Source organism: Muscardinus avellanarius (genome assembly GCF_963383645.1).
Source record: "Muscardinus avellanarius genome assembly, chromosome: 18".
In the NCBI taxonomy this organism is placed as follows: domain Eukaryota; kingdom Metazoa; phylum Chordata; class Mammalia; order Rodentia; family Gliridae; genus Muscardinus; species Muscardinus avellanarius.
The window spans coordinates 3,812,944-3,839,636 of record NC_137804.1 but is presented as its reverse complement, the minus strand read 5'-3'; the positions used below and the strand labels follow the sequence as shown (position 1 = coordinate 3,839,636).

The following is a 26,693-nucleotide window of genomic DNA, read 5'->3' as shown; positions in this document are numbered from 1 at the left end:
AGGAAGGAAGGATCCTTAGACTTCAGCACGGAGCCTTCCCACCTTTGATTTTGTCTCTTCAGTACTGACTGTTGGTTCAGGACGTAAACACCTTAGGAAGAAAGTCTCTAGGACCTCACAGAGTCATTCATAGGCCCTTGTATATACAGGGGTGCCGATTTAACATTCACTGGACCCGTTGGTTACTAAAGTGAGCCGAGGTGCTAATTAGCTCAAGTTTCCTCAAAGGAAGAAATGAAGTTTCCTGGTAAGGGAGCCAGGTCCCCTGGCATTCAGACAGGCCAGAGTGAGGGAAGTCCCTGGTTCTTGGCCAGCGCTGGGGTTCCGTCGATGCCTGGGGTGAAGTTCTAGTTGTCTGACTTCTGCTGGTCTTCCCTGACCCTGTCCCGTCCCCAGCATGGTCTGGCAGCACCTCTGGTCATGGTCCAGTCAGCCTAGGCAGAGTGCAAGACCGGAGGTGCTCCTGGGCGGGAGTGTGAGCTCAGTCATGGGGTGCTAACCTCTCCTCTCCTGGGCTTCTTCTTAGGACCCAGGCAGAGGGGGAGGGCCACAGACCGGGCAGGTGGGACAGCATGCCTAGGCGTTCCAGGCCAAGGTCACCAGATTGCCAGGCAGGAGCTCGGGAGTGCTGAGCGCAGGAAGCCCAGCTTTCCTAGGAAGCCTGGGAGCCACTTCCACAGAGCGAGCACTTTGCATAAATTTACATGGCAAAGAATAATCTTTGCCAGGCTGAGTTCCCAAGGCTCAGATTCCAAGGCGACCAAAATGCCAGGCATGACTAAGGACACTGCCCTGTGTAGGATGAGGTCGGAGAGGACAGGGAGGGCACTGAAGCTAGCCAGGCGTGATCACGCACACTTATAATCCCAGCATTTGGGAGGCTGAGACAGGAGGCTGGCGGTTTGCAGACAGCCTCCACTACTTAGTGAGGCACTTTGCAATTCGGTGAGCCCTGTTTCAAAATACAGAATAAAAACTAGGGCTGGGGGTGTTGCTCAGAAGTAGAATGCCCCTGGGCTCCTTCCCCAGTACCACAAAAAAAAAAAAAAAAAAAGAAAAGAAAAGAAAAGAAAAAGACTGGAACTAGTGCCCTCCAGATCCCCTAGGGTGACCAGCCGACCTTGTTTGTCTAGAACTGAAGGGAATCCTGGGATGTAGGAATTTCAGTGCTAAAACCACAACAAGTTAAGTATTGTGTATCAGTCCCCTACCCCAGACAGTGCCCATGGCTGCACTCCAGGCACAGACAGTGCAAATGTTTAAGTCAAAGCAGAACAGAAGGAAAGCAGGCAGCGGAGGCAGAGGCACGACTGTGGTTCAAGAGGGCAGAGGAGGCCAGTCCCTGGCAGTGGCACTGTGGAATGAGGCCCCCGTGGCGGGTGGCTGTGGCCAAGGTCACAAGAAAGGGCATTAGGAGGAGCTGGTTTGAAAAGGAGTCGGGGGGGCGCACACTTGTCATCCCGGCACTTGGGAGGCTGAGACAGGAGGATTGCCGTTTCGCCGCCAGCCTCGGCTACTTAGTGAGGCCCTCCGCAACTTAGTGAGACCCTGTTTCAAAATAAAAAAGGATAAGCCAGGCATGGTGGCGCACACTTGTAATCTCAGCATTTGGGAGGCTGAGACAGGAGGCCTCGGCTACTTAGTGAGGCCCTTTGCAACTCAGTGAGAACTTGTTTCAAAATAAAGTATAAGAAATAGGGCTGGGGGTCAGAGGTAGAAGACCCTTGGGTTCCATCTCTAGTACCGCAAAAATAAAATTTAAAAAAAGATAAAAAGTAGGGATGGGGGTGTGGCTAAGAGGTAGAACGCTCCTGGGTTCAATCCTCAATAATGCAGAGAGAGAGAGAGAGAGAGAGAGAGTGTGTGTGTGTGTGTGTGTGTGTGTGTGTGTGTGTGTCACTGCTCCCAGGAATTCTTTGGAGCCAGAAGCAGGAGTGAGAGAAAGAAGTGCCCAGAAACCAGAGGCAGGTGAATGGGAGGCAGGAGGAGCTGGGGTCCCCTAGAATGAGGCTGGAAGGGCTGGGGAAACTGGCCCTGGCGGCGTGGCCACCTGAAAGCAGCTGGCCCAGCCCCAGCACATCAGTAGGTGGTGCAGAGGGAGACGCTGACGCGGAGGGGCTGATGCAGGCGAGGGCAGCAGGCTCCTGTGCCGTGCGCTGGCATCTCGGGGCAGAGCAGCTGGGGCCTCGCGACCAAACCTGCTGCAGCCCCACCCCTGGACACACACACCTGCTGGGGCTGCCAGAAAGCGGCCTCTCAGGTGTTCCCCATAGAATGCCTCCCAAAGCCCCAAGGGGTATGGCAGGCCCAAGCCCAGCGCTTTCTCTGACCAGCCCTGGCATCCCCTGGCACCCCGCAGCAGCCGGGCTTGGCCACAGCAGGGCGTGGGCCTGAGCTGCTGCAGAGAGGGTGGGGCTGGAGCCAGGTGCTGGCAACCCGAGAGCAAGGGGGAAATAGATCCTGCTGCCCACCGCCGGCAGCCACAAACAAAGGACGCTCCTGGCCCATTCACTTTGGAACCTGAAGTTGCCAAGCAGCCAGGAACTTCATCTGGAATCTGGTTTCAGCTGCTCCCCTGGGCGGCCCACACCCCTCCCAGGCCGGGTCCCCGAAGCTGTAGACCAGCTGGGATAAGACCCTTCTTGGGACCCAGGGCCACATCATCAGGGTGGAGGGATCAAGGGTTGTGGTTGTGCTTGGACCTAGACACCTGCCTTTGTGGTCTCTGTGCACCCCGAGACCCCGGGGCCCGGCCTTGGGTTGTACTGCCTCCCCCACTGGGCCAGTGCAGGGTTCAGAATGGAATTTGTCAGGCCCAAGAACAGGGCAGGCTGGGCCCCAGGCCCGGCTTCCTCCTAGGGAGCCTCCAGTGCTGGTTCTTGTCCCTGCCCAGAGGTGACCCAGAGTCCAGGCGAGTGGCAGCCAGCAGTGGCCGGGGGGAAGGTGGAAATAGACCGAGAGAGCAGAGCACCCCGGGAAGGACTTTGAGAAAAGTGGGGTGCAGAGGAAGGACTCCAGAAGCAGCCATGGAGCAGAGACCAGACTGGGGTTTGGCCTATCTCTACCAGTTGGGTGAAGCCCATTTCAGAATCACATTTTCCAAGACAAAATGAAAGTCACCTCTGAGCTAGACCCCGGCACCAGACCTATTTAATATTTTATTTATTTATTTATTTATTTTTGTGGTACCAGGGGTGGAACCCAGGGGCATTTCTACCTCCAGGCTATACTCCCAGACCTACTTTATACTTTATTTGGAAACAGGGTCTCACTAAGTTGCTGAGAGGCTCACTAAATAGCTGAGGCTGGCTTCGAACCTGTGCGATCCTCCTGTCTCAGCCTCCCAAGTGCTGGGATTACAAGCGTGCGCCACCACGCCCGGCTTAATATTTTATTTTGAAATAGAGTCTCACTAAGATGCTGATGCTGGCCTCAAAGCTGGGATCCTCCTGTCTCAGCCTCCCAACTACTGGGATGACAGGTATGTGCCACCAAGTCTGGCTGAAAAGCAATTTTTGATCATATGTGTGCTTTTTTAATGAAAGTGGGCCTAAGGGTTGTAACTTTAAAGTGGAGATGCACGTTAACCTTATTTGAGAATACTAGGAATAGTACTGAGTGTTCCTACCATTTCCAACTGTGATGGGACTGGGAAATAGCTGGGTCTCTCTTGGTCACATCTGTTTGTTTCTTACTTTCATATAAGAAGGGATGCTAAACAGAAGGAAATCCCGCTGGGCACAGTGGTGCACACTTGTAATCCTAGGCTCTGGGAGGCTGAGACAGGAGGGTTTCAGGTTTGAGTCCAGCCTTATGAAGTTAGCAAGGCTTTCCCAAACTTAGTGAGACACTGTTTCAAAAATTAAAAAATTAGCCAGGAGTGATGGCGCACGCTTGTAATCCCAGTAATTGGAAGGCTGAGACAGGAGGATCGCAGATTCGCTGCTAGCCTCAACTACTTAGTGAGGCCCTCCACAACTTAGTGAGACCCTGTTTCAAAATAGAAGAATAAAAAACAGGGCTGGGAGTGTAGCTCAGAGGTAGAATACCCCTGGGTTCCATCCCCAGTACTGCCAAAAAAAAAAAAAAAGTAAATACAAATAAAAATAAAAGACTAAAAAGTAGGGCTGGAGGTATAGCTCAGAGGTAGAATGCCCCTGGGTTCAATCTCCAGTACAGCAAAAAAGTAAAAAATAAAATAGGGCTGGGTGTGTAGCTCAGAGGCAGAATGTCCCTTGGTTCAATCCCCAGTAACGCATACACACACACACACACACACACACACACACACACACACACACACGAGAAGAAGGAAGAAGGAGGACGAGGACGAGGAGTAGTAGTAGAAGTAGTGGTGGGAGGAAGAAATGCATTTTCTTCCCTGAATCCTTTCCCCATCCATCCAAGGAGTCTGTGAAGAGACCCTCGACTACACAGACAGGTAAATCCAGAGTCCGGTGAAGGAGGGCAGTTAGTGTCTGGATTGGGGATCCCAAGGGCGAGGGACCGGGCAGGATCTGTTCTTCCTGTGGGTGCTGGTGGCCAGGTGTGCTCGGTTTGTGGCAGTTCACCCACCTGCACACTTCGGTGCACCAATCTGCACGCATCATTTATTTCAATACAAATCACAAACACATCTTTACTAGGACAGACGTAAGTGCAGGTGCCGGCTTGCACGCACATGCACACACACACACACACACACACACACACACACACACACTTTCACCCATGAGCACACACATATCTCCAGAACCCTTGCAGGCGTATGGACACAGATGAATACAGTGAGACAGAGAACACTATTTTTAGCAAATAATTCCAAGCTAGCAGGGTGGCTTCCCAATTTACAAAACTAGCGATTGCTCACCGTGGAGAGGGTTGCCCTGCAAGGAAGGGGCTGCTGTCGTCCAGGCTGGATTTTTGTTTTTTAAAATAACATGAATAAGCCTGGTATGGTGGCGCGTACCTGTAATCCCAGTACCTGGGAGGTTGAGGCAAGAAGATTGCAGGTTTGAGGCCAGCTCCACCCAGCAATTTAGCACGACTCTCAGCAACTCAGTGAATTAAAAAATAAAGTAAGCCAGGCGTGGTGGCGCACACTTGTAATCCCCGTGCTTGGGAGGCTGAGACAGGAGGATCACACAGGTTTAAGGCCAGCCTTAGCTACTTAGTGAGGCTCTCAGCAACTTAGTGAGACCCTGTTTCCAAATAAAATAGAAAATAGGTCTGGGAGTATAGCCCGGCGGTAGAAAGCCTCTGGGTTCCAGCCCCAGTACCACTAAAAAAAAAAAAAAAAAAGTAAAAAGGGCTAGGGGTATTGCTCAGAGATAGAACCCCCCCCCCGGGTCCAACCCCCAGTTGAAAACAAAAAAAAGAATAACAACTTTATTATTTTTTGCAAGCTCCTCATAACAAATTCAAGCAATAAAGGAAGGTATAAAGCTTAAAATTACCCCAATTTCCCCCCAGCTTTGGAGAAAAAAGGTGTCACTGGTGACCAGTGTTACAGGGTCTTTCTGATCACTCAAGTGGAAGTTAGACGGGGAAATACTCTTGTCCAGTGGGCACCTGCAGCCTACTCCCTCGCCTGCTGTTCTAAGCAGAAGTGCTCCTTTGGACTTCGTGTGACTGAAGTAAGAATACAGAGGTCCAGGTGACTCTTTAATCGCAGGTGCTGGGACCTCTGTCCGCTCGTCTCCCTCACGCACTCATGTCCCCCCAGGGGCCAGAGGCGCCCTTTTGAGGCCGGGCTATGTTGTTTGCTCCGCTTACCTGCGGCTTGGCCAAGTGCCTGCAACCCATGGTGCTCAGGGCAGGCTGGAGTCTGGCACTTGGTCACCTCTGTACAAGGCTGGGGGCAGCAACAGCTCGTGGGGTCATTGGTGACGCGCTTTGCAGAAGTCAGATCAGGGCAGAGCCCTGGGTTGACAGGAAAGGCTTCTGCCCTGGCAGAGACCTCCAACAGGTGTCCACCCTGCCCCTTGAGCTGCTGCCCGGCCGGCCCCGGTCTGATGTGGTCACTAGCGGTGCCGCTTCCCGGCCGGTGTCACACTCCGGAGTCTTCCGACCACATCCTGTTTTGGTGGGGCGGCGGGGAACGCATTCCTGTGCCTTGCCGTCATTGGCAGTGTGTTTGCGCCAGGTTGTGGATGGTTTGAGGCCAACAGGGGCCACATTCTCCTGGTTTGACGTCACACACATGTGTTGGTGGATGTCCTAGAGGACACTGGCCGCCGGTTTCCGGTTCTGCTGTCCCTCGAGAATGGCATGCATCTGCCCGCACAGGGGAGGAGGGGAGCGGGCAGCATCCCGAGGAGCCAGAGGTGCTCCGTTGGCATTTCCCATGTTTAGAGGCAGATTAGCTCGGGAGAGCTCTGCATCCTGGAGACACCTGTCTGCCACATCGGTGTGCGTCCTGGTGCCAACATCTGGACCACAGCTCTGAAGTTGTTGCCTAGCTGTTTCCAGAAGCCCACAGGATTTTCCTGGGGCTCCTGTGGCGATTAGCACCTCCTGAGTGAAGTCCACTCACCCCGCCTCACCGACGCCTGGTGCCCGGGGGGCCAGATGCCACTCACACTGGGAATCTGCCCTGGAGAGGAGGCATAGGACTTGGTACCTTCTGATACCCTTACTCCTCACCAAGGCATGCTTCACCATTCAGGACCAGCGGTGCCAGGGAAAGATAAGTCAGCTGGGCGTGGCGGCGCACACCTGGAATCCTAGCACTTAGGAGGCTGAGACTGGAGAATCACGGGTTTGAGGCCAGCCTCAGCAACTTAGAGAGACCCTATTTCAAAATAAAATTACCAAGGCCTAGGGTGTAGCTCAGAGGTAGAAAGCCCCTGGGTTCAATCCCCAGTATCCAAAAACAAAACAAAAGCCGGGCCTCATCTATCGCTGCCCATGAAGTGACCTTCCTCAGCCCGGGATGTCAGCATCAGCTGTGGGAATGTCTCAGATGAGGATGGTTGAAGGACCAGAAGGTACAAACCTATCTTTTGCTTTTTCTGTTTTGTTGTTATTGTTGTTTTTGTTGTTGTTGTTGTTGTTGTTGGTGGTGGTGGTGGTGGTGGTGGTGGTGGTGTGTGTGTGTGTGTGTGTTTGTTGTGTGTGTACATGCGTGTATGTGTGGTACAGAGGATTAAATTCAGTGGTATTTTACCTCTGAGCTACACCCTCAGGCCTTTTTATTTTTTTATTTTGAGACAGGGTCTTGCTAAGTTGCTGAGACTGTCATTAAATTGCCGAAGCTGTCCTGGGACCTGCTATCCTCCCATCTCAGCCTGCAAAGTACTGGGATTACGAGTGTGCCCCACCATGCCCAGCAAAGCTTTCCCTTTGTTAGGAAGGGAGTGGGCAGGGTCACGGTGCTGTGTGGACCAGTTGTCGCTCTTGCCCACTTGAATTCAGATACTCTTGTTAGGTAGTGGCATTTGTAATCCCAGTAGTTGGGAGGCTGAGACAGGTGGATTGCAGGTTCGTGGCCAGCCTCAGCTACTTAGTGAGGCCCTCCACAACTTAGTGAGACCCTGTTCCAAAATAAAGAATAAAAAAATAGGGCTTGGAGTATAGCTCAGAGGTAGAATGCCCCTGGGTTCAATCCCTACTACCACCCCCAAAAAATATGCTTGTTAGGCTAGGAAGGGAGATGACTCTGACTGGTCCTCATACCCCACCAGCTGGAGGGCTCTGGGTTTACCTGCCCTGGGTCGACCAGCTGTCCTTGCACAGGATTAACAGTTGGGTCCCAAGCCTCTCTGCAGATCCATCCTTCCTTCCTTCCTCCAGTGGAGCCGTTCCCCACAGGTGCAGCCTCCCTTCCTCCAGATCCTCATATCCCATCAGACCCTCTCTTCTGTCTCCCAGCTTCCCCCCAGGCAGCTCGAGGACAGCCTGTGCCCCAGAAGCAGGATGAGAAGATGGCAAACTTCCTGTTACCTCGGGGCACCAGCAGCTTCCGCAGGTTCACACGGGAGTCCCTGGCAGCCATCGAGAAGCGTATGGCAGAGAAGCAAGCCCGAGGCGCCACCACCCCGCAGGAGAGCCGAGAGGGGCTGCCCGAGGAGGAGGCTCCCCGGCCCCAGCTGGACCTGCAGGCCTCCAAAAAGTTGCCGGATCTGTATGGCAACCTACCCCGGGAGCTCATCGGGGAGCCCCTGGAAGACCTGGACCCCTTCTATAGCACCCAAAAGGTGACTGCCATCCTCCCCCCGTCCCCCAGCCATCTTGGGCAACTCCCTTATAGTATAGCAGGCAAGGGAGGGCCCTAACTTTGTATGGATAGAAGATACGGGGCCCTGACTCCATCTGGGACAAGAGAGACAGGCCATGCTTCATATGGGGACAGGAGATAGAGGGCCTTACCTCCATATGGGACAAGAGACAGGGCATTGCCTTCACACAGGGACAGGAGAGAGGGCCTGCCTCTGTTGGGGCTCTGTTTGGGGCAAGCTTCCCTGAGCTCTGAGGGCATGACTCACCCACCATGTATATTCTAATCACCTTAATTTTGGACTCTGGAATAAAAGACTAGTGCTATGCATAGCTTGGTAGGCTATGAAGGAAGGAGAGAGAAGGCAGAGTCTGCTGAAGTCTTGCCTCCCATGGAGGCCTTCTTAGAGAAATGCCCACAGTGGAAGCCCTCCTCTGGAGGACCTTTCCCTGTCCCCAGGTGTGTGTGAAGATTGAAATCAAGCCCTGCATTGGTGTCCAGTGTGAATGGAGTCTGGACCCCAGGGCACAGCATACAGTGCCTTCTCCTAACTAGGGACAGCCGCGGCCCACCCCAACACTGTCAGCACGAGGACGCCCCAGATATTGGCCGTGCTGGAGCAGCAGCCGCCTGGGCTTTGTGGGCCTGCAGTGGGAGCGTGAAGGCCACTGGGGAATCTGGGAGAGACTTAGGGGGCAGCGGCCACCAGGAGTGCAGAATGGAGGGGAGGTTATATGCTGCATTTGCCCCTCCTAAGTGCAGGGGGAGGAAGCGCCTTTTGTCCACTAGGGCAGGCTGGCTCCCCTTCCACAGCCTTTGCCCTGGCTTCCTCTGCCAGGACCACGTTCCCTGCCCTGCACCCTGATACCAGGTTCACTGGGCTCCTCAGAGAAGCAGGCTCCTGACAACTGCTCACACATCTAGGCCTCACTCCTGAAGGGAGTCGGATTTGGATCTGGGGAGGTCGGGTTCCAAGGAGGGGCACCCAGGGCCAGTGCCGTCAGTGCTAGAGTGCCCGAATGAGCACGAGGGAGGTGCAAGCGTGTGTCTGTGTCGCCACGCACCTGAGTGTGCGTGACTGCAGCTTGAGACTTGGGAGGGGGTAAGTAGGAGGCTGAGTTGTTAGGCTGGAAAGTTGGGATTCATGGGGGTGAGTGGGCCTCGGTTTTGGTTGGACGGAGCTGGAAGAAGAAACTAGATTTGGGGTTAAGGTGACAGCTGGCAGTGAGTCACAGTCACTGTGGGAAGATGACAGCAGTTAGACTGGAGTCAGGACAGGTGGACCCATTGAGGTTGGGGTCAGGGATGGGCTCCCGGAGGCTGGTGTCGGTTAGCCTGGGAGGACTCAGAATTGCCCGCTTGTCTTTCCCTGTGTCTGGGAATGTTGGAACAGTGGCTCCAGGTGTGGCTCTGGCCTCTGACCTCCTACCTCCTCTTGCTACCCCCAGGCCACGCTGCCTGCAGCCCCATGGGCTGATGGAGGCGCCACAACAGAACTCTGGGTTCTAATCCTTCTGGTCAGCCTGGAACCTTGTCCTACCAGCTCAGTTCCTGGAGAAGCGAGGCCCCAAAGCTGAGCCTGGCACACACCTGGGAAGCTGGGGGGAGTGCAGTCCCCCAGGGCTGCCAGGGCTGCCCTGACCCAATGTGTTCATGACTCCATCTCCTGCGCTCACTTCTCCCCTGCTCGGTTATGCAGTGTAGACACAGATCTTCTAGAAGCCAAGGGATGGGGTTCCCCTTGAACTGCTCATGATCCCCCCAGGGAGAGATGCCAAGCTGTCATTTGCCCTGGATTCCAGGGGACGGGGTCCCAGGAAAAGCTCTCCAGAATGATTCTATATTTTCTCCTTCTTTCCTCTTACCCATAAGTCCCAGCTGACCCAGCCCCCTCAGCCCAACCCTCATTCCTGAGGGCATGATGGGAAAGCCAAGCAGGGGTGGGGTTCAGCCAGGGGAGAAGGGGAGGCAGATGTACCTCTGAGTTTTCGGTGCCTCTGCCATGAAGATAGCTGGGTTAGGACCATGAAAGCCCCCTTCTTCTTGGGTCTGTAATCCTGAATCCAGCCTCAACCAGCTTGACATTCCCCTGCACTAGACCTCACCTGGGCTAGACTGGGGGGACCACCAACGTGCTGCGTGCACTGTCTAACCCCCTATCTTCCCTCAACCCATGTTTTCCTCCCCGGGACCTCCAGCCGTGACTCTAGGGCTCTGACCGCTGTCCCCCAAAGCCTCTCTCCGCAGGACACAGGGCCTGCCACTCTTGACCTAACAAGACTCTCTGCCCACAGACCTTCATCGTGCTAAATAAAGGCAAAACCATCTTCCGGTTCAGCGCCACCGACGCCTTGTACATCCTCAGCCCCTTCCACCCCATCCGCAGAGCAGCCGTGAAGATTCTGGTGCACTCGTATCCTTTGCAGTCAATCACTGCCGGGCGCGCCCAGGGGGCCCACCCCGAGGATGTGCGCGGGGTGCTTCACCCACCCATTCCCATCCTAGTTTAGGCCCAGAGGTGGTGCTGAGTCCCTGTCGGCCAAGCCAGCATCACATTCTCACAAGATCTCCAGGGTATTCTTGGGCACCCTCCTGAGTCTTTAGGAGAAAGGCATCCTAGGAGCCAAGCTCCCCAGAACCCCAGAATAAATGAGGCCCCTTTAGCACTCTCCTGGCTCTCCTGTGGGCTCTGAAATGTCCCTGGGGCTCTCCACCAACCCAACCACTTGCAGGACCTCTGGGCAAGGGGCCCTGGGCCAAGGAAAAGCCATTTCCCAGGGTGGAGGCCTCCCATTTACTCCCACATGGGCATCTTTTGAGGGAGGCAATGCTTGCTTTTGGACGAGGTGTTGACAAAATGTTTGCAGCTTCGGAGCATCTCAGAGAACTCCGGTTAGCGTTAAAATTACATAAACCGCAGCCTAAAAAAGCTGCAGCTCACAGAAAGAGCTCGTGGAGCCAGGAGAAGCTGTGGGATGAGGGACCCATCCGGCCGACCGAGGGCCCGAGAGGGGCCGCCTCCAGGCAGCGCAGGGGATGGGATGCCAAACGCTCCCCCTGCCTCTTCTCCACACTTCAGAGCAGGGACCCCACCGATGGCGCCTCGAAGAGAGGTTGGTGTGGGCTGCGGCGGCATCAGCTCTTTATCTGGAGTGCCTGGGTGGCCCTTGCCTGGGCCGCCATGACCAGGGCGAGTGCACAGGTCCCTGCCGATCTAAGCCATGCTGCTGTGCCCAGTGGGTCTGGGGGACTGGCCCCATTGAGCTGTCCAAGTCCCCTGCTTGGCATGCACATTCCCCTTGAGGATTCTAAAGTCCTCTGAGCGTGATAAGGCAGCTACACAAAGCGTTGTCGCTCCTGCCGCAGTGTGGTCACAGCCTGATGAGAGGCACAGGGGAGGAGGAGGAGAGGCAGGCTGCTTCTGTGCTCTGCGCCAGTCTCCGGCCTCACTCCAAGGGCGTGGCCTCCCTGAAAGCATCCTCCAGCTCTCACCTGGGGCCTCTCCTCCAGGTAGCTAACCAACCTAGCACTGTTTGGCAGCCACAGGAGTCTCCAGGGAGACAGCAGTGCTCCCAGGGCCACTGCCAGGGCCTGGGCTGGGCGGCAGGGCAGGCCAGAGGCCAGGGAGGCGGCTGGGCAGGGAAGCCCATGGGAGTGCCGGAGTCCTTGGCTTAGCCCGGGGTCCACTGAGCACGGCTTGAGGCCGTGGGGTGCCATTCCACCTGGCATCTCCGGCCCTGAGGCTCTGAGCCAGCCGGCGTCCCCCAGGGCAGCTGCCCCGGGGAGGTGATGAGCGTCAGGGAGCCCCTGTGCTGGGCTCCTTGGGCTGCCGTGGCCTCCGCTGCCTGGGGATGGGAGCACACCTTTGGCCCTCGACAGCGCCACCTAGCGATCCCGGTGGGCACCGGAGGAGCAAGGGGCCCGGAGGAGCAAGGGGCCCGGAGCAGCGGGGTTTGCCAGCCAGTAGAGTCAGCTTCGCCTGGACTTTGTAGAAACTGCCCACTCTTGGGCCCCAGCGCAGACCAGCATGTTAGCAAGGTCCTCGTGCACACACTGCCCTAGGAGACTGTTTTCAGCTGTTAGCCTGTGAGGGCCACCTCAGTGGCTCCAAACGTCCCCCGGGGCTCTCCAGCTCCCTGCCACTTGCGGGATGCCATGGGAGGGCCACCGCAGAGTCACCTGGGAAGTCTGTTGAAAAGGCAGATTTCCCGGCCTCTCCAGAGGGGAATTTCCGGAGTGAGGCCTAGGATTCAGCCAGCTCTCCATGCGTCTGTTCCCTTTTTAACGACTGAGATATACTTCTAAAATTCATCCAGGTGCATAATTCAGCGGCTTTTTAAATATATTTGCGAAGACATGCAACTGTAGCCACTATGGACTTCCAGAAAAATTTCACCGTCCCCCAAACCCAAAATCCCTGTGCCCGTGAGGAGTCACAGAACATTCTAACAAACGGCTAAATTTCCTATTTTGAATTGTGCACTTTTTTCACTCGGCTTAACTTTTTATTTATTGATTAATTTTGGTACTGGGGATTGAACCCAGGGACGTGCTACCTCAGTGCTACATGTCCCCAGCTGTATTTTACTATTTTTATTTTGTAACAGGGCCTCACTAAGTTGCTGAGGCTGGCCTCCAACCTGCGATCCTCCCAAGTACTGTGATGACAGGGATGTCCCACCATTCCCAGCACTCTACTTACTTTCCTACCTTTATTCAGGCATCTACTAAGTGCCTGTAGGTGCAAGGTTCCACATAAGCCTCTTGGAAAGCGCAGGCAGAGCAAAGACAGAAGAGGACTGGGATGTAGCCCTGTGTGGAAACCGCTGCCTTGTAACAGACGGGCTCCGCAGAGCGGTCCATCCGTTCGCGGATGCACGATCGATCGTCCACTTTCAGCTTCACACCTGCTCCGTGCTTCTAACGATTCCCTCCAAAGTTTCTGAAAAGTAGATATGGCACGGAGAATTATTTTTTTCTCGTGTATTTTTGTTACAATCCTGCAGAATGTGTTCCTGCCGGGATTAAATAAAAGAAACCTACTGGTCTCCAAATTCCGCTGCAGTTGCATTCAAAGAGGCCCCACAGTTCACTCCAAGAAGCATTTTACCTTCCTGGGTGCCCAGGAGCTGCTCACAAAACCCTCCCACATCTTTCTCCTGGATTCAAATGGGCAATCAAGTCACGTACGCGTGTGCCCGGGACCGCGGTCGCACGCACGCACGCACGTTCATTTGATAGCACAGATTCATGAAAACGCCCCTCCCTGGGGTCGATTTCTTTCTGGGAGTTTTGGACTCCCTGGGATCTGAAGACGTGAGCAGCCCACGTTCCAGGCATTCCTCACACCGTGCAGGCAGTCCTTGCTGACAGTTCTAATCATGAGGCCAGGAGTGGGTGTTGGGGACAGCGCCACCACAGGGCTGAGGACGCTCTGCGGAGCTCCGGCCTGCAGAGCTGGCCTTTGCCTCAGCCCACACAAAGGGCCGGCGTGATCCCCGGCTGAAATTAGCAGGTATGCCTGGACCAGGAGTTCGCTCGACCCATCTGTCTGCTACTGGCCACATGCTGGGGTCTAGGGAAGACTTGCTGGGGGAAAGTCACATGGATTGGGGGCTCAGTCTAAGTAGGAAGAGATTCTCTCTCTCTCTCTCTCTCTCTCTCTCTCTCTCTCTCTCTCTCACACACACACACACACACACACACACACACACAGCTGGGTGTGGTGGCCTATGCCTGTAAACCCCATACTTGGGAGGCTGAGACAGGAGGATTGAAGATTCCAGGACAGCCTCAGCAACTTAGTAAGCCTCTCAGCAACTTAGCAAGACCATGTTTAAAACAAAAAAAAAGACTGGGGCGTAGCTCAGTGGTGGAATATTCCTGGGTTTAGTCTCCAGTATCAAAATCCAAACAAATGACCCATATCTGCACTCCTCTTGTGTGTGACGGTCTCCTTGCCCTTCATGGAGCCCGCCAACTCATTTGGTTTTTGTATTGCCCATGGGCACAGAAGCCAGGTGAGGAGTAGCATACCTGCTTGGCAGGTGAGAGCCTGAAGCGTCGTGACCCGAGCAGCCCTTCAGTCTGGAGGCAGGAGAGTGGACCAGGTGTCCCTCAGTGTCCTGCAGAGATGGTGCCACAGAGGCACTGGAATGAGCCCTGGGCCAGGGAGGAGAAGCCAGGCTCGGGGCTGGCTCTGCCCACCGTCAGCTTAGTACTCCTGTTGCTGCTGAAACAAACCAACCACAAACCTAGTGGCATAAAACAGCGCACATCTGTGGCCTGATAGTCGGGAGGTTCTCGCTGCTAAAATCAAGGGATCTGCAGGGCCCTTCCCTTCTCGAAGGCTCGGAGGGAGAGTCTGTTTTCTAGGCTGGCCCCCTTTCTGGAGGCTCTTTGCCTTCTGTGGATCATGAAACCCTAGGCCAGCGATGATGCCCAGGTCGTGGGCCCTGTCATTGGAAGAGCTCCCATTCTGGCAGGAGATGGGCAGCAGGCTTTGCCATTCAGTGAGCAGCTCTGGCCGAAAGAGAAATGCCAGATGCTTGGAGGTTCCCGGCAGCAACTGCCAAGGACTCAGGGCGGGCTACTGGGCCCTGGGGACCTCCTGAGGAGGGGCTCGTGGAGGGTGAGGAGGAGTTTCCCCAGCAGAGCGGAGGACAGAGCGAAGGCAGGTGCTGGGGCAGGAGCAGCCAGGGAGACGGGCCTCCACCTCCCCCGGGGCCAGTGGGTTCCCGTAAGCTGCACAGTTGGCAGCGGAGTCCGCCTGGCCTGCCCCCCTAGAAGTGAGGTAGGCAACTAGGGGTCCTGCCAATGACAGGAAGCCACCTGGCTCCCTTTAACCCAAAGAACACAGCAGAAACCTCGGAGCTCTGAGGTCCGCCCTTCTCTCCATGCCACACCCTACAGAGGACCTGCCCAAAGCATGTCATCCAGTGTCTGGGGCCTGCTAGGGGCTGTGGAGGGGACAGTAATTAACAGGGAGAGGACAGGGAACACAGAAGGGTTGGCTTGAAGATGGGCACGGCCCTGCTGTGTCCCTGTGGAGTCTCCCTCTCGCAGTCCGGCGGCACTGGCCCGGCCGTGGGGACCAAGGGTGCCTGGGCCTGCACACCGCCTTCCTTGACCCCGCGCCAGGCTTTTCAGCGTGCTGATCATGTGTACCATCCTCACCAACTGCGTGTTCATGGCCCAGCACGACCCGCCGCCCTGGACCAAGTATGTCGAGTGAGTACCTGCAGGCCCGCGCCTCCACCAGGCCCACCCCTGCCTAGAGTCACCCCAGAAGAAGAAACCAGCCCACACTGCCAGGCCTGGGCCCAACCTCTACCCTCTGGCCTCTAAGTCATCCCTTCGGGGGAGGGAGCGCTCCTGATTAGCAAAGTGGGGAGTTGTCACCCCGTAAAAGTGGACTGATGGCTCTGGACAAGGCTCCGAAATAATAAGACCCATTATTTTATCATTTATACTCACTAAGTGCCTGCCGGGCTTTGTCTTAAGGACGGTAAGCTTTGTCTCCTTTAACCCTTTAGCAACCTGGCAGGGTAGCTGCAGCCACCGACCCACTTGATAAATGTGCAGACTGAGAAACAGGGCCACGGGAGTCTGATAGTGTGCAGGGAAGAAGAGGTTCTAAGCAGACTAGGCAGGTCCTCGTGGCACTGGCTCCTGTTTTCAGCAGATGGATGGGATGCCCGGGAGCCCGTGTTAGAAAAGTGGTGTGCTGGGCTGCTCCTGGTTCCCACAGGACCGCGCCGGGCTGCGCCCAGCAGCTCTGAGACCTGGAATGTGGTCCTTTCCCGTTCCAACCCCATGCAGCACTCCCAACCCCCACCCATGGTGGACTCCTCAGGCTTCCCCGGGCAGAGAGAGCAGCGCCCACCCAGCCCCATGCACAGGATTATCAGCACCTCTTCGAATCCAGGTGGACAGCTGGACTCACTACCTGTGGGCAGTGAGGATGGACCAGGCTCCCGTTGCTGGTCAGGGATTCACACCAGGGGGCCGGGGCTCTGCCTGCCCATGGTGTCCCGTGGCACAGACCTGGTGGTTGCCATATCCCTGTGCGCGTGAGCTGGGTGAGGAGATAGATACCTAGGCGTCTTCTGGCACCATGCAACCGAGAGGGCACAGAGAGCGCTTTGGAGGGAGCGAGCATCTGATGAAATGCACGGGAAGATGATGAATCAGCCAGGCGTCTGGAGTAGAGCCACAGCCCCCAACGCTAGCTCCTCCACAGGGCACGCAGAGCGCCTGATGGGGTAGCCCCCTGGCGTGGGGAGCTGTATGGATCTTTGTACCGTGCGGGGATCTCATCCTGTGGGCTTTGGCCTCCCTGACAACCCCGCCGGCCTCCGCTCCCCAGGTACACCTTCACCGCCATCTACACCTTCGAGTCTCTGGTCAAGATTCTGGCTCGGGGCTTCTGCCTGCACTCCTTCACCTTCCTTCGGGACCCGTGGAACTGGCTGGACTTCAGCGTGATCGTGATGGCGTAAGTATCCTGCATTCCGCCAGGCCACGCCATGGGGGTTGCAGCCCAGGGTCCAGGCCTCCTGGGCTTCCCTGCTGCTGCCCTGCACCCAGGCTGTGGAGCAGCAAGCTTGAGGCCATCGCAGGAGGACGGGCCGAAGCCCTTGGGTCATGCTAGTGCAGAGAGGCGGGTCCACTGTAGCCCAGGCGGCCGCGATGGTCAAACTCCCTGGCTCATCCAGGGCCCACAACAGTCCTGTGGTCAAGGGACATCATTAAGATTTTGCCTTAGCACCCATCCTCTGCTCTGTCCACCAAGAGAAACCAATATCACAGCCCCATATGCCTACCCCACGGGGCAGTGACCTGGACTCCAGGGTGACTGAATCAAACTGCACTAAAGGAGTCTGGAGAAATGCGTGCGCATCCCCAGGAGCACACGCCAGGCGGACCAGAGCACGTCTGCTCTCTCCCTTCTCTCCCTTCGGGAGAGAGCTGGGCTCTCGCGCTAGCTGGAGAGGTCGGCTGCAGGAGGCTACTTAGCCCCATTTTACTGATGAGAAAACTAATATCAGAGATACACAGGGAGCCCTCCAAAAAAAGTGACCGTGACCCCAGATTTGCTGGAGCCTCAGGCATGCTCAAGCCTCTTCGTGCCTTTCTGGGAGACCCTTGCTGAGGGGTCAGTTTTGAGGATGTCTCTTGGATCAGTGCTGGGCTTGGGGACAACTGATCAGGTGCAGAAGTTCTGAGCAAGGCACAGCCATCAGTTCTGTAAGCCCAGGACTTGGTGTGCGCAGGGCTAAGCACTGCAGCCCCAGTGAGGAGAGGGCTAGAGACGTCATCTCCTGCCCTTGCGAGCCCTTGGTCCCTCCACCTGCAGAAAGACAGTGTGGGCTTCTCGGGGTCAGAGGCTCGGCCTCAGCTCCCACATTCCAGGAGCCTGAATCCATCTGCTCATGCCAGTCTTTATTTACCTCCAGACATGAGTAGCCCTGAGCTCAGCCACACTGTGGTAGAGAGAGGTCAGAGACGGAAGCTGAGCTCTATTCATGGGAGCTGAGCTGTATTCATGGGGCGCTTTTAAGCTGGGGGGAGAACTTGATGTTTAGAAAATGCACAGGAGCTGGGCATGGTGGTGCACGACTGTAATCACAGGACTTGGGAGGCTGGGACAGAGGTTCAAGGCTAGTCTCGGCAACTTAGCAGGACTGTTTCAAAATAAAATAGGGCTGGGGATGCAGCTGGGAAGTTGAATTCCCTGAGCTTAATCCAGGAAGAAAAGAAGGAAAGAAAGGAGTGCAACACATGAAAACCTCTGTTTGTAGGCACGCTCTCTGTGAGCAGATGCCAGCCCTTCCTTTTACAGGTGGGGAAACCGAGGCTCAGAAAGACAATCCACTTGCCCCAGATTCGTTATAGACATAGGCCCGGGAGAAGCTGAAACAGTGGTGGAAGATGAGATTGCAAGGTGTGGGATTGTTGAGGACAGAGTGTCCTGTCCTCATAGGTCATGGCAAGAGCCGGGTGTGTGAGGCCACCAGGGATAAGAGTACGACTGTGACCTGGGTTACATTCTTTACAGTCCACCTCGGCGACTGTGTGGGCCCCAGACTGGAGGGGAAAGGGGAGACAGCATCGAAGAGGTTATTATAGCTGGGAGAGACGGGATAGAGGCTGGGCTCAGAATCCAAGTGGAGAAGAGGGGACCCGGTCAGGTTCTGCATATACTTTGAAGGCAGGGCTGACGGGCAGGGGATGGAGCAGCTGGGTGGATGGTGTTAGCATTTATAAAATGGGAGAATTGGAGGGAGGTGCTAGCTGAGGGAGGGAGGAAGGGAATCCAAAGGTCTGTTTTGGAATATGTTAAACTTTGAAGCACCCAGGATGAGATACTGGATGGGCAGCTGTCTCTTCCAGTCAAAAGTTCAGGAAAGACATACAAGATGGAGCTGTCAATTGAAAGCCGCTGGGACTCATGGTATTGAAAGCCAGGGACCAGGCAAGATCATCCGAGAGTGAACGAGACCCTGGACTGTGCTGTGAGACTCTCCAACATTGTGAGGTTGGGAAGAGGATCCAGCGAAGACCAGAAAGAACTGGCCCTCCTGAGAAAGCAGGAGACCCAGCCAGGCCACTGGGAGATAGGACGAGGCTTGGAAGGTGCCCGGCGGAGGCTGAGGAGGGCCATGACTATGGGCTGTTGAATCAGGCAAGGTCATCAGTGTCCTTGACCAGAGAGGTTCTGATGCCATAAGAGGATGTTCTCCTAGTTGAAGAGGTTCAGGAAAGAGGAAGAAAAGAGTAAGGAAGTATAGACATCTGTTTTATGGATTTCCTATAAAACAGGACAGAAAATGGTGTGGCGGCCAGAGCGAAATAGGGACCAAGCAAGGACTTTTAAAGATCAGAGGCTGTTGGACACGACCACATCGAGAGGGGCATTGGATGGTGTCGGCAAGGGGTGATTTTCAGGAGGAAAGCCTCAGAGCTTCCTAAGGGAACAGGAACAAGTGCCGAGGTGAAACACTGACCTTCAGCGCAAAATTTCGGGTGGAGATGGAGATATTTTGATAGAGTTGATGATGAGAAAAGAAAGAACTTCTCTTCTGATTGCTTCTATTTTCTCCGTGAAATAAGCAGGATTGTCAGCGGGAACTGATCTGAGGTCTGAGGGAGGGCGGGTGGGGAGCGCAAAGTCACAACCTAGAGCTGTGATGGCCAGTCTGGCTCTGCGGTGCCCTGTGGACTGGGGCAGCGGTCCACAGGGCCTGAGGGGCAAGCAGCACTGGAAGAAGGGGGCAACACCTGCCTGAGCCTTTTCTGCGTTCCCATCCTAGATCCTAGATCAACACAGTGACTCCACAGAGACCCCCAGGTCCCAGAGAAAGGAATGCCCCCAGACCAGGCGTTGCCCTGAACTCAGCTCGTCTGGAAGACACTCTGTGCGACCACAAGTCCTTTGCAAGCCCTCCAGTTCTGTGGGAGCATCCCGGTCCCATCCCCATGGGATTCCAAGGAGAACAGGTCCTCATCAGAATTACAAAGCAGGCCTGCCTCCCTCGCCAAGTCTTGCCTGAGCCAGAACCAGGCACGGCAAGGCAGGGCAGCGTGTCGGAGCCTCCAACAGTTGCCGCATTGCCCAACATTGCACTGAATTGGCATGTCCGGTTTCCATGGGGCTGCATGGCCCCTTGGCATTCCAGCTCTGTGCTGATTGACAGTGCTTCTGCTGTAGGGGAGCCAATTAATTACTGCCTCTGAAAGGCTTTCTGCCGTAGATGAAATGGCCCACTAACGCGGGGCTGCGGGATGCCCAGAGATGAGTCTTGGGTGGTAGAAAAGCCCAGTTCAGTGAAACTCCCCACCCACACTCCATTATACAGATGGAGAAACTGAGCCTGCAGAGAACCTGCCATTTGCCCAGAATTACAGAGTGAATCGCAATGCTGGGACTCACGCCAAGTGTCCTGGCTTGGGGATGGATGGGAGAAGCATCCCAGATCTAATGTTTCTAGCCAGGTATCAACCTGATGCCTACTCCTCCCAATTTAAAGGTGTGGCAGGGGTGCTGGGAAGCCTGGCGGGCTCAGCTTGCAGCCCCCTCCCCGCTCAGCAGGGCATTACCTGTGCCTCAGTGCAGTCTCCCACCTTTGGGTGTTGTTATGGCAACCAAACCTGGGAGGGAAGGAGGGAGGGCAGAGAGGGGAGAGGCAGCAGCCACTGCAGTGGCTCACAGTGTGAGTTTCACCATCTCAAGATAGGGTGGAGCACCTGGCACGGTGGCAAACACCTATGATCCCAGTCCTTGGAAGGCTGAGACAGGAGGATTGCAGGTTTGAGGCCCCCTTGACAGCTAAGTGAGAGACTGTTCCAGAATTTAAAAAAAAAACAGGTTGGGGGTGTCGCTTAGAGGTTTAGAAGTAGAATGTTCCTGGGCTCAATCCCCAGTTACCAGCCCACCCTAAAAAAAAAAAAAAAAAAAAAAGATAAGGATGGTTCAGGAAGGCCAGTGCCTGCCCTTCCTCATGGTTCCTCAGCCTCCAGAAAGTCTCCCCCTGTGCTAAGGCTGGTGTGATGGCACAGAGTTCTCACCCACTACCCTCTCTTGTCTCTAGCGGGGCCCAGAGCTATCTGCCCCTGGCCAGCCTTTGGGCCATAGCAGAGAAGTCGACCTGAGAGGGCAGAGCTCTACCACTCCCCCATGCCACAGAGGATGTCTCCTGCCCTGCCACACTCAGAGGCCCCGGGAGAGGGCTCCGTGGGGGCCCCAGCATGGCAGGCAGCCAGACGCTTTTACTCTGGGTAGAGTAAAAGAGCCAGAGTCAGCAGGTCCCCACATCACAGACACAGTCCCGGCCCTGGCTTCTCATCCAGCCCACGACTGAGCTCCTGCTAACCCACAACCATCAGACCCTATCCTTGGTGGGCTTTGCAAGCCTGCCCGGAGCGCAGATGTGTCCTGGTATTCTTACCAGCCCGTCCTAGTCACTGGGGATCCCGGCTTCTCCGTCAAGGAGGCGTTTGACAAGCAGAAAGCAAGCTCTTTCTGTGCTGGGGACCCTGAAGACAGGCCTGGACAGGGAGGGTCTTCATCAGCAACTCCAGGGGACCAGACAGGGCTGTAAGGCACAGGAGGGAAGCTAAGACGCTTTCCTTTCTGACCTGCCCAGTGCTCCATGCTCTCCCTATTACCAGAAGAGACAGCCTTGAGCTAAAAAAAAAAAAAAAAAAAAAAGACTAAAAGAAGACCTAAAAGAAGATACTAGCAAGAGAAGCTGCTGTCCCAAGCCACACCCCATAGACAGGGTCCTGGAGCCCTGGCTTCCTTCCAGCAAACGGTAACATGATAGTATTCCAGGCTCAACCTCACAGTCCTGTGGCAGCCACTGTATCTAGACTCAGACCTGGGGTACCAAGCCATCAGGAGAATGGGATAGCTCCCAAAAGTTGAAACGGGGCTTGGGTCAAACCAATAGGTGCCTGTGGGCCTGGGCAAGGGAGGAGTTGCCTGCTTTCCAGCGGGCGACGGACCACATCTGACTGCGGCGTGAGCTGATGTGGTTCAGGAGTGCAATGGAAACCGCACCACAGAAAGCGGCTGGTGTGGCCGGAGGAAGGAAGGCTCCAGAGTGACCTGCTGCGTCCTGCCTCTGCACAGGCCTGGGAGTGAGGAGGAAGCTCGCACGTCCTCAGGGACCCCGTGATGGTGGATGAGCCAGACGGGTGGAAGAAGAGGTTGATGTCAGCTCAGTGTCAGAGCTGGACCAGGATGGACCTGCTAACCTCAGGACATTGAGTGTCTGTAAAGCCCACCCGGACCTCTCCTACAGAATTCCTCCTACAAAGAATTCAGCAGCTAGAGCAGGGTGGTGTGGCCCTTGTGCTTGGGAGATGGCGTGTGGCTGCACCATCGCCCCCTCTGGACACTCGCTGGGCCTTGCAGGGCTGGTGTCCCGCACCTGACGCCCCCTGACACCTAGGCCAGACACACTTGGTCAAACATCAGCCATTCCGAGTTCAGCGTCCTTTGTTAAACACCGGACACCGCAGTTAAATGTCAGACCCCCTGGATAGAGGCCTTTGGTTAAATATCACAGGTCATTTGCCATTGTCTCTGTGGTCTTGGTCACAGACTGTCCATCCCCCTTTCAGACAACCTTGTGGTCATGCGGCCTGTCCTCTGCTTCCCTGCCCCCCACCTGAGTCCAGGGCTCCAATGCCTGTCTGGACCAGAGATGGATGTCCCTCCTGCAGAGACTCAGGGCTGACTATGGAGGACATTGAGGGCCTAAGACGGAGCCCCTGTGTGGGCCGGTGGGGGGCGCTGACATCACCCTGGGGACCCTCCGCCTGCCCCATCTCTTCTTGGATTGACCTGTGCCTGTGAGGAGTTGAAGAACGTTCCACAGCCTCCCTCTCCGTCTTCGAATGTTCTGTGTTGGGGGCTCTGTCTTTTCCAATGGCATCATCCACAAGATGCCACATCCGTCTCGTGCCTTTGGGACTCTTGAACATTCTTTGCAAAGAGAGATTTGTGGTTGGGAGAAGCAAGAGGGTAGGTCTGGGAGACCCTGCCCCTGACAGTGGCAGCCTCGGCCAGGGCTGAAGGGTCTCCTGCATCGGAGCAGCCAAGCACAAGCTGATGGCAGGCCACAGAAGATGCAGAGTAAAACCTTGGTTCTGTCCCATATGACCTGGGAAACAGTTTCCCTCTTGGCTGATGTGGCCCAGCCTCCGACGCCGTCACGTGGTTTTGTGTCTCAGTCCCCGGTGGCCAAGTAGCTCCTACTTAGATCCAGTTGTTCGTGGGACCATCGCAGAGTCTCCTGGGAGCCTGCTGCATGGACATCCTTAAGGCACCCACGCTGATGCCCCGTCTTGGGAAGGTTAAGATCAGGATGAAGCCAGGCATGTTGACCCACACCCGATCCACGTCCTCAGGAGGCTGAGACAGGAGGATCGCAGGTTCCCGGCCAGCCTTGGCAACTTAGTGAGACTCTCGGCAACTTAGCAAGATTCTGTTTCTGTTTCAGAATAAAAAGGGCTGGGAGTCTAGCTCAGAGGTAGAATGCCCCTGAATTTAATCCCTGGTACCAAAAAGAAAAATCAGGAAGAAAGCCCAGGGGAGGGCCTGGGCCATCCACAGCTCCCCTGTGGGAAAGGGCTGGTCGGGGAGGGCAGCTGAGGTTCTGCTTTGTAATTCCCAATAACTGTGGTTTGATTCTGCAGGTATGTATCTGAAAATATAAAACTAGGCAATTTGTCGGCTCTTCGAACTTTCAGAGTCCTGAGAGCTCTAAAAACTATTTCAGTTATCCCAGGTAAGATACCCGGGCTTGCCTCTCGGATCTCAGCTACAAGTGACTCTCTCTCTGTCTCCCCGTCCCTCTCCTCCTCCTCTGGCCGTGTGTCTCCTCCTGGCTTGTCGTCACTGTCTCGTGTGTGAATTTCCCTTGTTACAGATATACAACTGAATTTGTGGACCTGGGCAATGTGTCAGCCTTACGCACCTTCCGAGTCCTCCGGGCCCTGAAAACTATATCAGTCATTTCAGGTGAAAATCAGGTTAAACGCCAAGGCGAGAGGGACCCGCCTGGGCCTTCCCAGCCACCTGGGAGCCAAAGCGACCCTCAGGGAGGCCCTTGGAATGTGTCTGTCACCAGAGTACCTTGCCCAGAGCTCAGGGCCGGCAGTGCACCTGTCCCCCCAGAGTCTCAGAATGGGCTTCAGGCTGCGCACGCCAGCCAAGCCCACTCTCAGGCACCAGGGGCCATAGAGCACCCCGGCAGGGCCCAAATTCAGCTCTAATGATGAATTCTGTCTCCGGCTAAACCCAGCCGCTCATGGCTGACGGCTCGGACTCACGTTGCTTCAGGCCCAAAACTCCAGCACAGTCTTAGATGATCGAGTGTCCGATCTTGGCCTCGTGTTCCCCTTGGTGACGGGACGGCTGGAACCTGAACCCCATTGTATGGAGCGGAGTGTACTCTGTGGACAGGCCTGACGGGGCCTTGGCGTCTAACGGCCCTCACTGCATGGTGCGGTAGAGGTTTAGCAAGCCACGCATGGTAGCCGCAGGAAGAAATCCTCCTTGACAGATGTTGGCAAATGGACCCCAGGGACATCTTCAAAGCCACCTAAGGCCTTGCTGGAAACCATTCCACTCACCCATCCAGGAAAGCTCTAGAAAGAAGGCACAGCCTCTAGAGCCCAGTTGGGCGAGGTGCTGAAATTGAGTGCGACCCAGGAAACTCTTACACTAAGCCGTTGCTCACTCTCCCCACTAACATCCGTCAAAACTCAAAGGTCCCCCGTTTTAAGGGACTGCGAGGAGCAGGGCCCCAGAGGCTCCTTCCAAAGCCTTCCTGAGAGCAGCCAGGCTCAGAACTGGGAACTGGGAACACACTTGGGGTGTGTGTGTGTGTGTGTGTGTGTGTGTGTGTGTGTGTGTGTGCGTGCGGTACTGAAGATGGAACCCAGGGGCATTCTACCTCCAAGCTACACCCCCAGCCCTATTTTTTATTTTTTATTCTTTATTTTGAAACAGGGTCTCACTAAGTTGCAAAGGACCTCACTAAATAGCTGAGTCTGGCCGCAAACTGCGATCCTCCTGCCTCAGCCTCCCAAATGCTGGGATTATAAGCGTGCGCCACCACGCCTGGCTAAGACACTTCTTTTAAGAAACGGGTTGCCTGCCACCGTTCCACAGAGGTGTAAGAGCTGGAGGGTTTGTTGTTTCCATCCAAGTGTTTCCCAAGCCTGAGACCTGCATTCAGCTCTCTCTGCCCCTGGGGCCTCGGGAGCCCTGCTCTGAGCTCCCCTGAAGAAATTCAGACTCCCCCTGGTTGGGTTGGTTATCTTATAAGAAGAGCCCCCAACTATTTTATGTTCAAACTAAGCCTCAAAATGTTCCTCCTGGCCTCTGAACCCGCCGAGGAATGTGCACAGGGCCCTTTCTCCCCAGACTTGCCAAGTCACGGCCGTTAAGCCAGGCATCATCAACAGGCTCTAGAACACACAGAAGCTCACAGCTTCCTCTAGAGTCTCAGGGACAGCCCATAGGCACGTGTGCACGCACGCGCGCACACACACACACACACACTCACACACCACCCCCAGAGCAAATGAACGCACGCCTCACAACAGTTAGGAAAAGGCATATTCTGCTGTGTTTTACAAGAGATTTATAAAGTAAAATATTTATGGAGAGGGAGAAGCCCACCGACGTCAGCCCAGCCCCAGTGCTTTCTTCCGGGCCACCAAAAGCCCAGCAGAGCAGCAGACAGCAGACCTCCGAAGTAGTCATCAGAATAAGAAACCTATGAGCCACCTTCACCGAAGCCCCGGGCAGACCTGCTGGGCTGGGCTAGAGCTGGACCTGCTGGGCCACGGCTCCTTCAGCCGACCCACCAAGGCGCTGCCCTCCGGCGCTCACTGTTCCCCAGGAGATAGGCCAGGACAGGCCAGCTGGGAACGGCCCCAGAGCCCTGCCAGGACCCCTGCTGCCCCGACAGTTGCCAACATCTGCCAGGACGATTTCCACAGAGTGCTGAGCTGAGCCCTGGGCGGGCGGCAGCGCCCGTGGCACCATGGAGAGGCGGGCCTCTCCCTCCTGCCGCTCAACCTCCCTGGCTCCCAGGCTGTGGGCACAGTAGCCACGGGTGCTCTTAACACATTAACCGGCTGGACGATGGATGGATGTGGCCGCTTGGGGCGGGCGCGGGGCCCTGCTGCTGGTGGAGGGGCCCTGGCTCCTGACGCCCTGCTCGCTCTGGTCCCGGGACCGCAGCTGAGGGTCTCACGGAACGCGTCTACACATGCTTTTTAGACACTCTGCTGTGTGGGGCTGGCTTCCGCAGGGAGCTGGGTCAAGCAATTAACAGATCACAACCTCTCGGCTTCGGAGGATGGGTGGGGGGCCCCAGAGGGACAGACAGACAGCGAAGATGCAACATAGATCAACCCCTTCTCTGTCCCCAAACCTTCCCTGAAGATGGGCTCGAATCAGATCAGACCCCTTAAGACATCACCCACCAGGGTCCTGCCAGAGCTCCCATACTTCCCCAACACACACACCAGCCCCAGCCCCAACCCTGGGTCCCCAGATTTTCTCCAAATAATCAAAACCTCCAGTGTCACCAAAGACATCTGGCCCCAGCAATGGGACAGGATGCCCTGTGCCAGGAACAGCTCTGTCTACCCATCTCAGGATCAAGGCTGATGCCCTGGAATAGACCTGGGCCTCCATCTCCTTTCTATGGTAAAAGGGCCAGGCCTGGCATCACTTGGTACCAGCCAGAGTGGGACATGCTTTGAGTGCCTGTTTCCTTTAAAATAAAAAAAAGACAAAGCGCCTCCCCTACCACCTCATATATTTGCCTAGTGGGGCATAGAGGACCAGGTACTTCTAGAGACCCAGGGCAGGCTGAACTCGTGCCCAGGGCAATCGGCATAGAGTCTCAGCTGAGGGGATGGGGCTGTGCTCTTAAAGGTCTGA

At 55.6% G+C, this 26,693-nt stretch overlaps 1 protein-coding gene across 5 annotated transcripts in view; it reads left to right on the top strand.

The window, feature by feature from the left end:
- Nucleotides 1-7,925: 7,925 nt before the first annotated feature.
- The window catches only part of SCN5A (sodium voltage-gated channel alpha subunit 5), a gene marked incomplete at both ends in the record, with an annotated part of 75,252 nt that continues 56,484 nt past the window's right edge, over nucleotides 7,926-26,693 (top strand). For 4 of the 5 annotated variants that reach the window (XM_080714858.1, XM_080714856.1, XM_080714857.1 and 1 more), the window contains 5 exons: nucleotides 7,926-8,198; nucleotides 10,513-10,631; nucleotides 15,359-15,448; nucleotides 16,587-16,715; nucleotides 23,426-23,517. In XM_080714858.1, the coding sequence (XP_080570984.1) occupies nucleotides 7,926-8,198; nucleotides 10,513-10,631; nucleotides 15,359-15,448; nucleotides 16,587-16,715; nucleotides 23,426-23,517 (703 nt within the window). Of the gene's footprint in view, nucleotides 8,199-10,512; nucleotides 10,632-15,358; nucleotides 15,449-16,586; nucleotides 16,716-23,425; nucleotides 23,518-23,658; nucleotides 23,751-26,693 lie in introns of all 5 variants that reach the window. The other variant, XM_080714854.1, reaches the window with a different exon arrangement.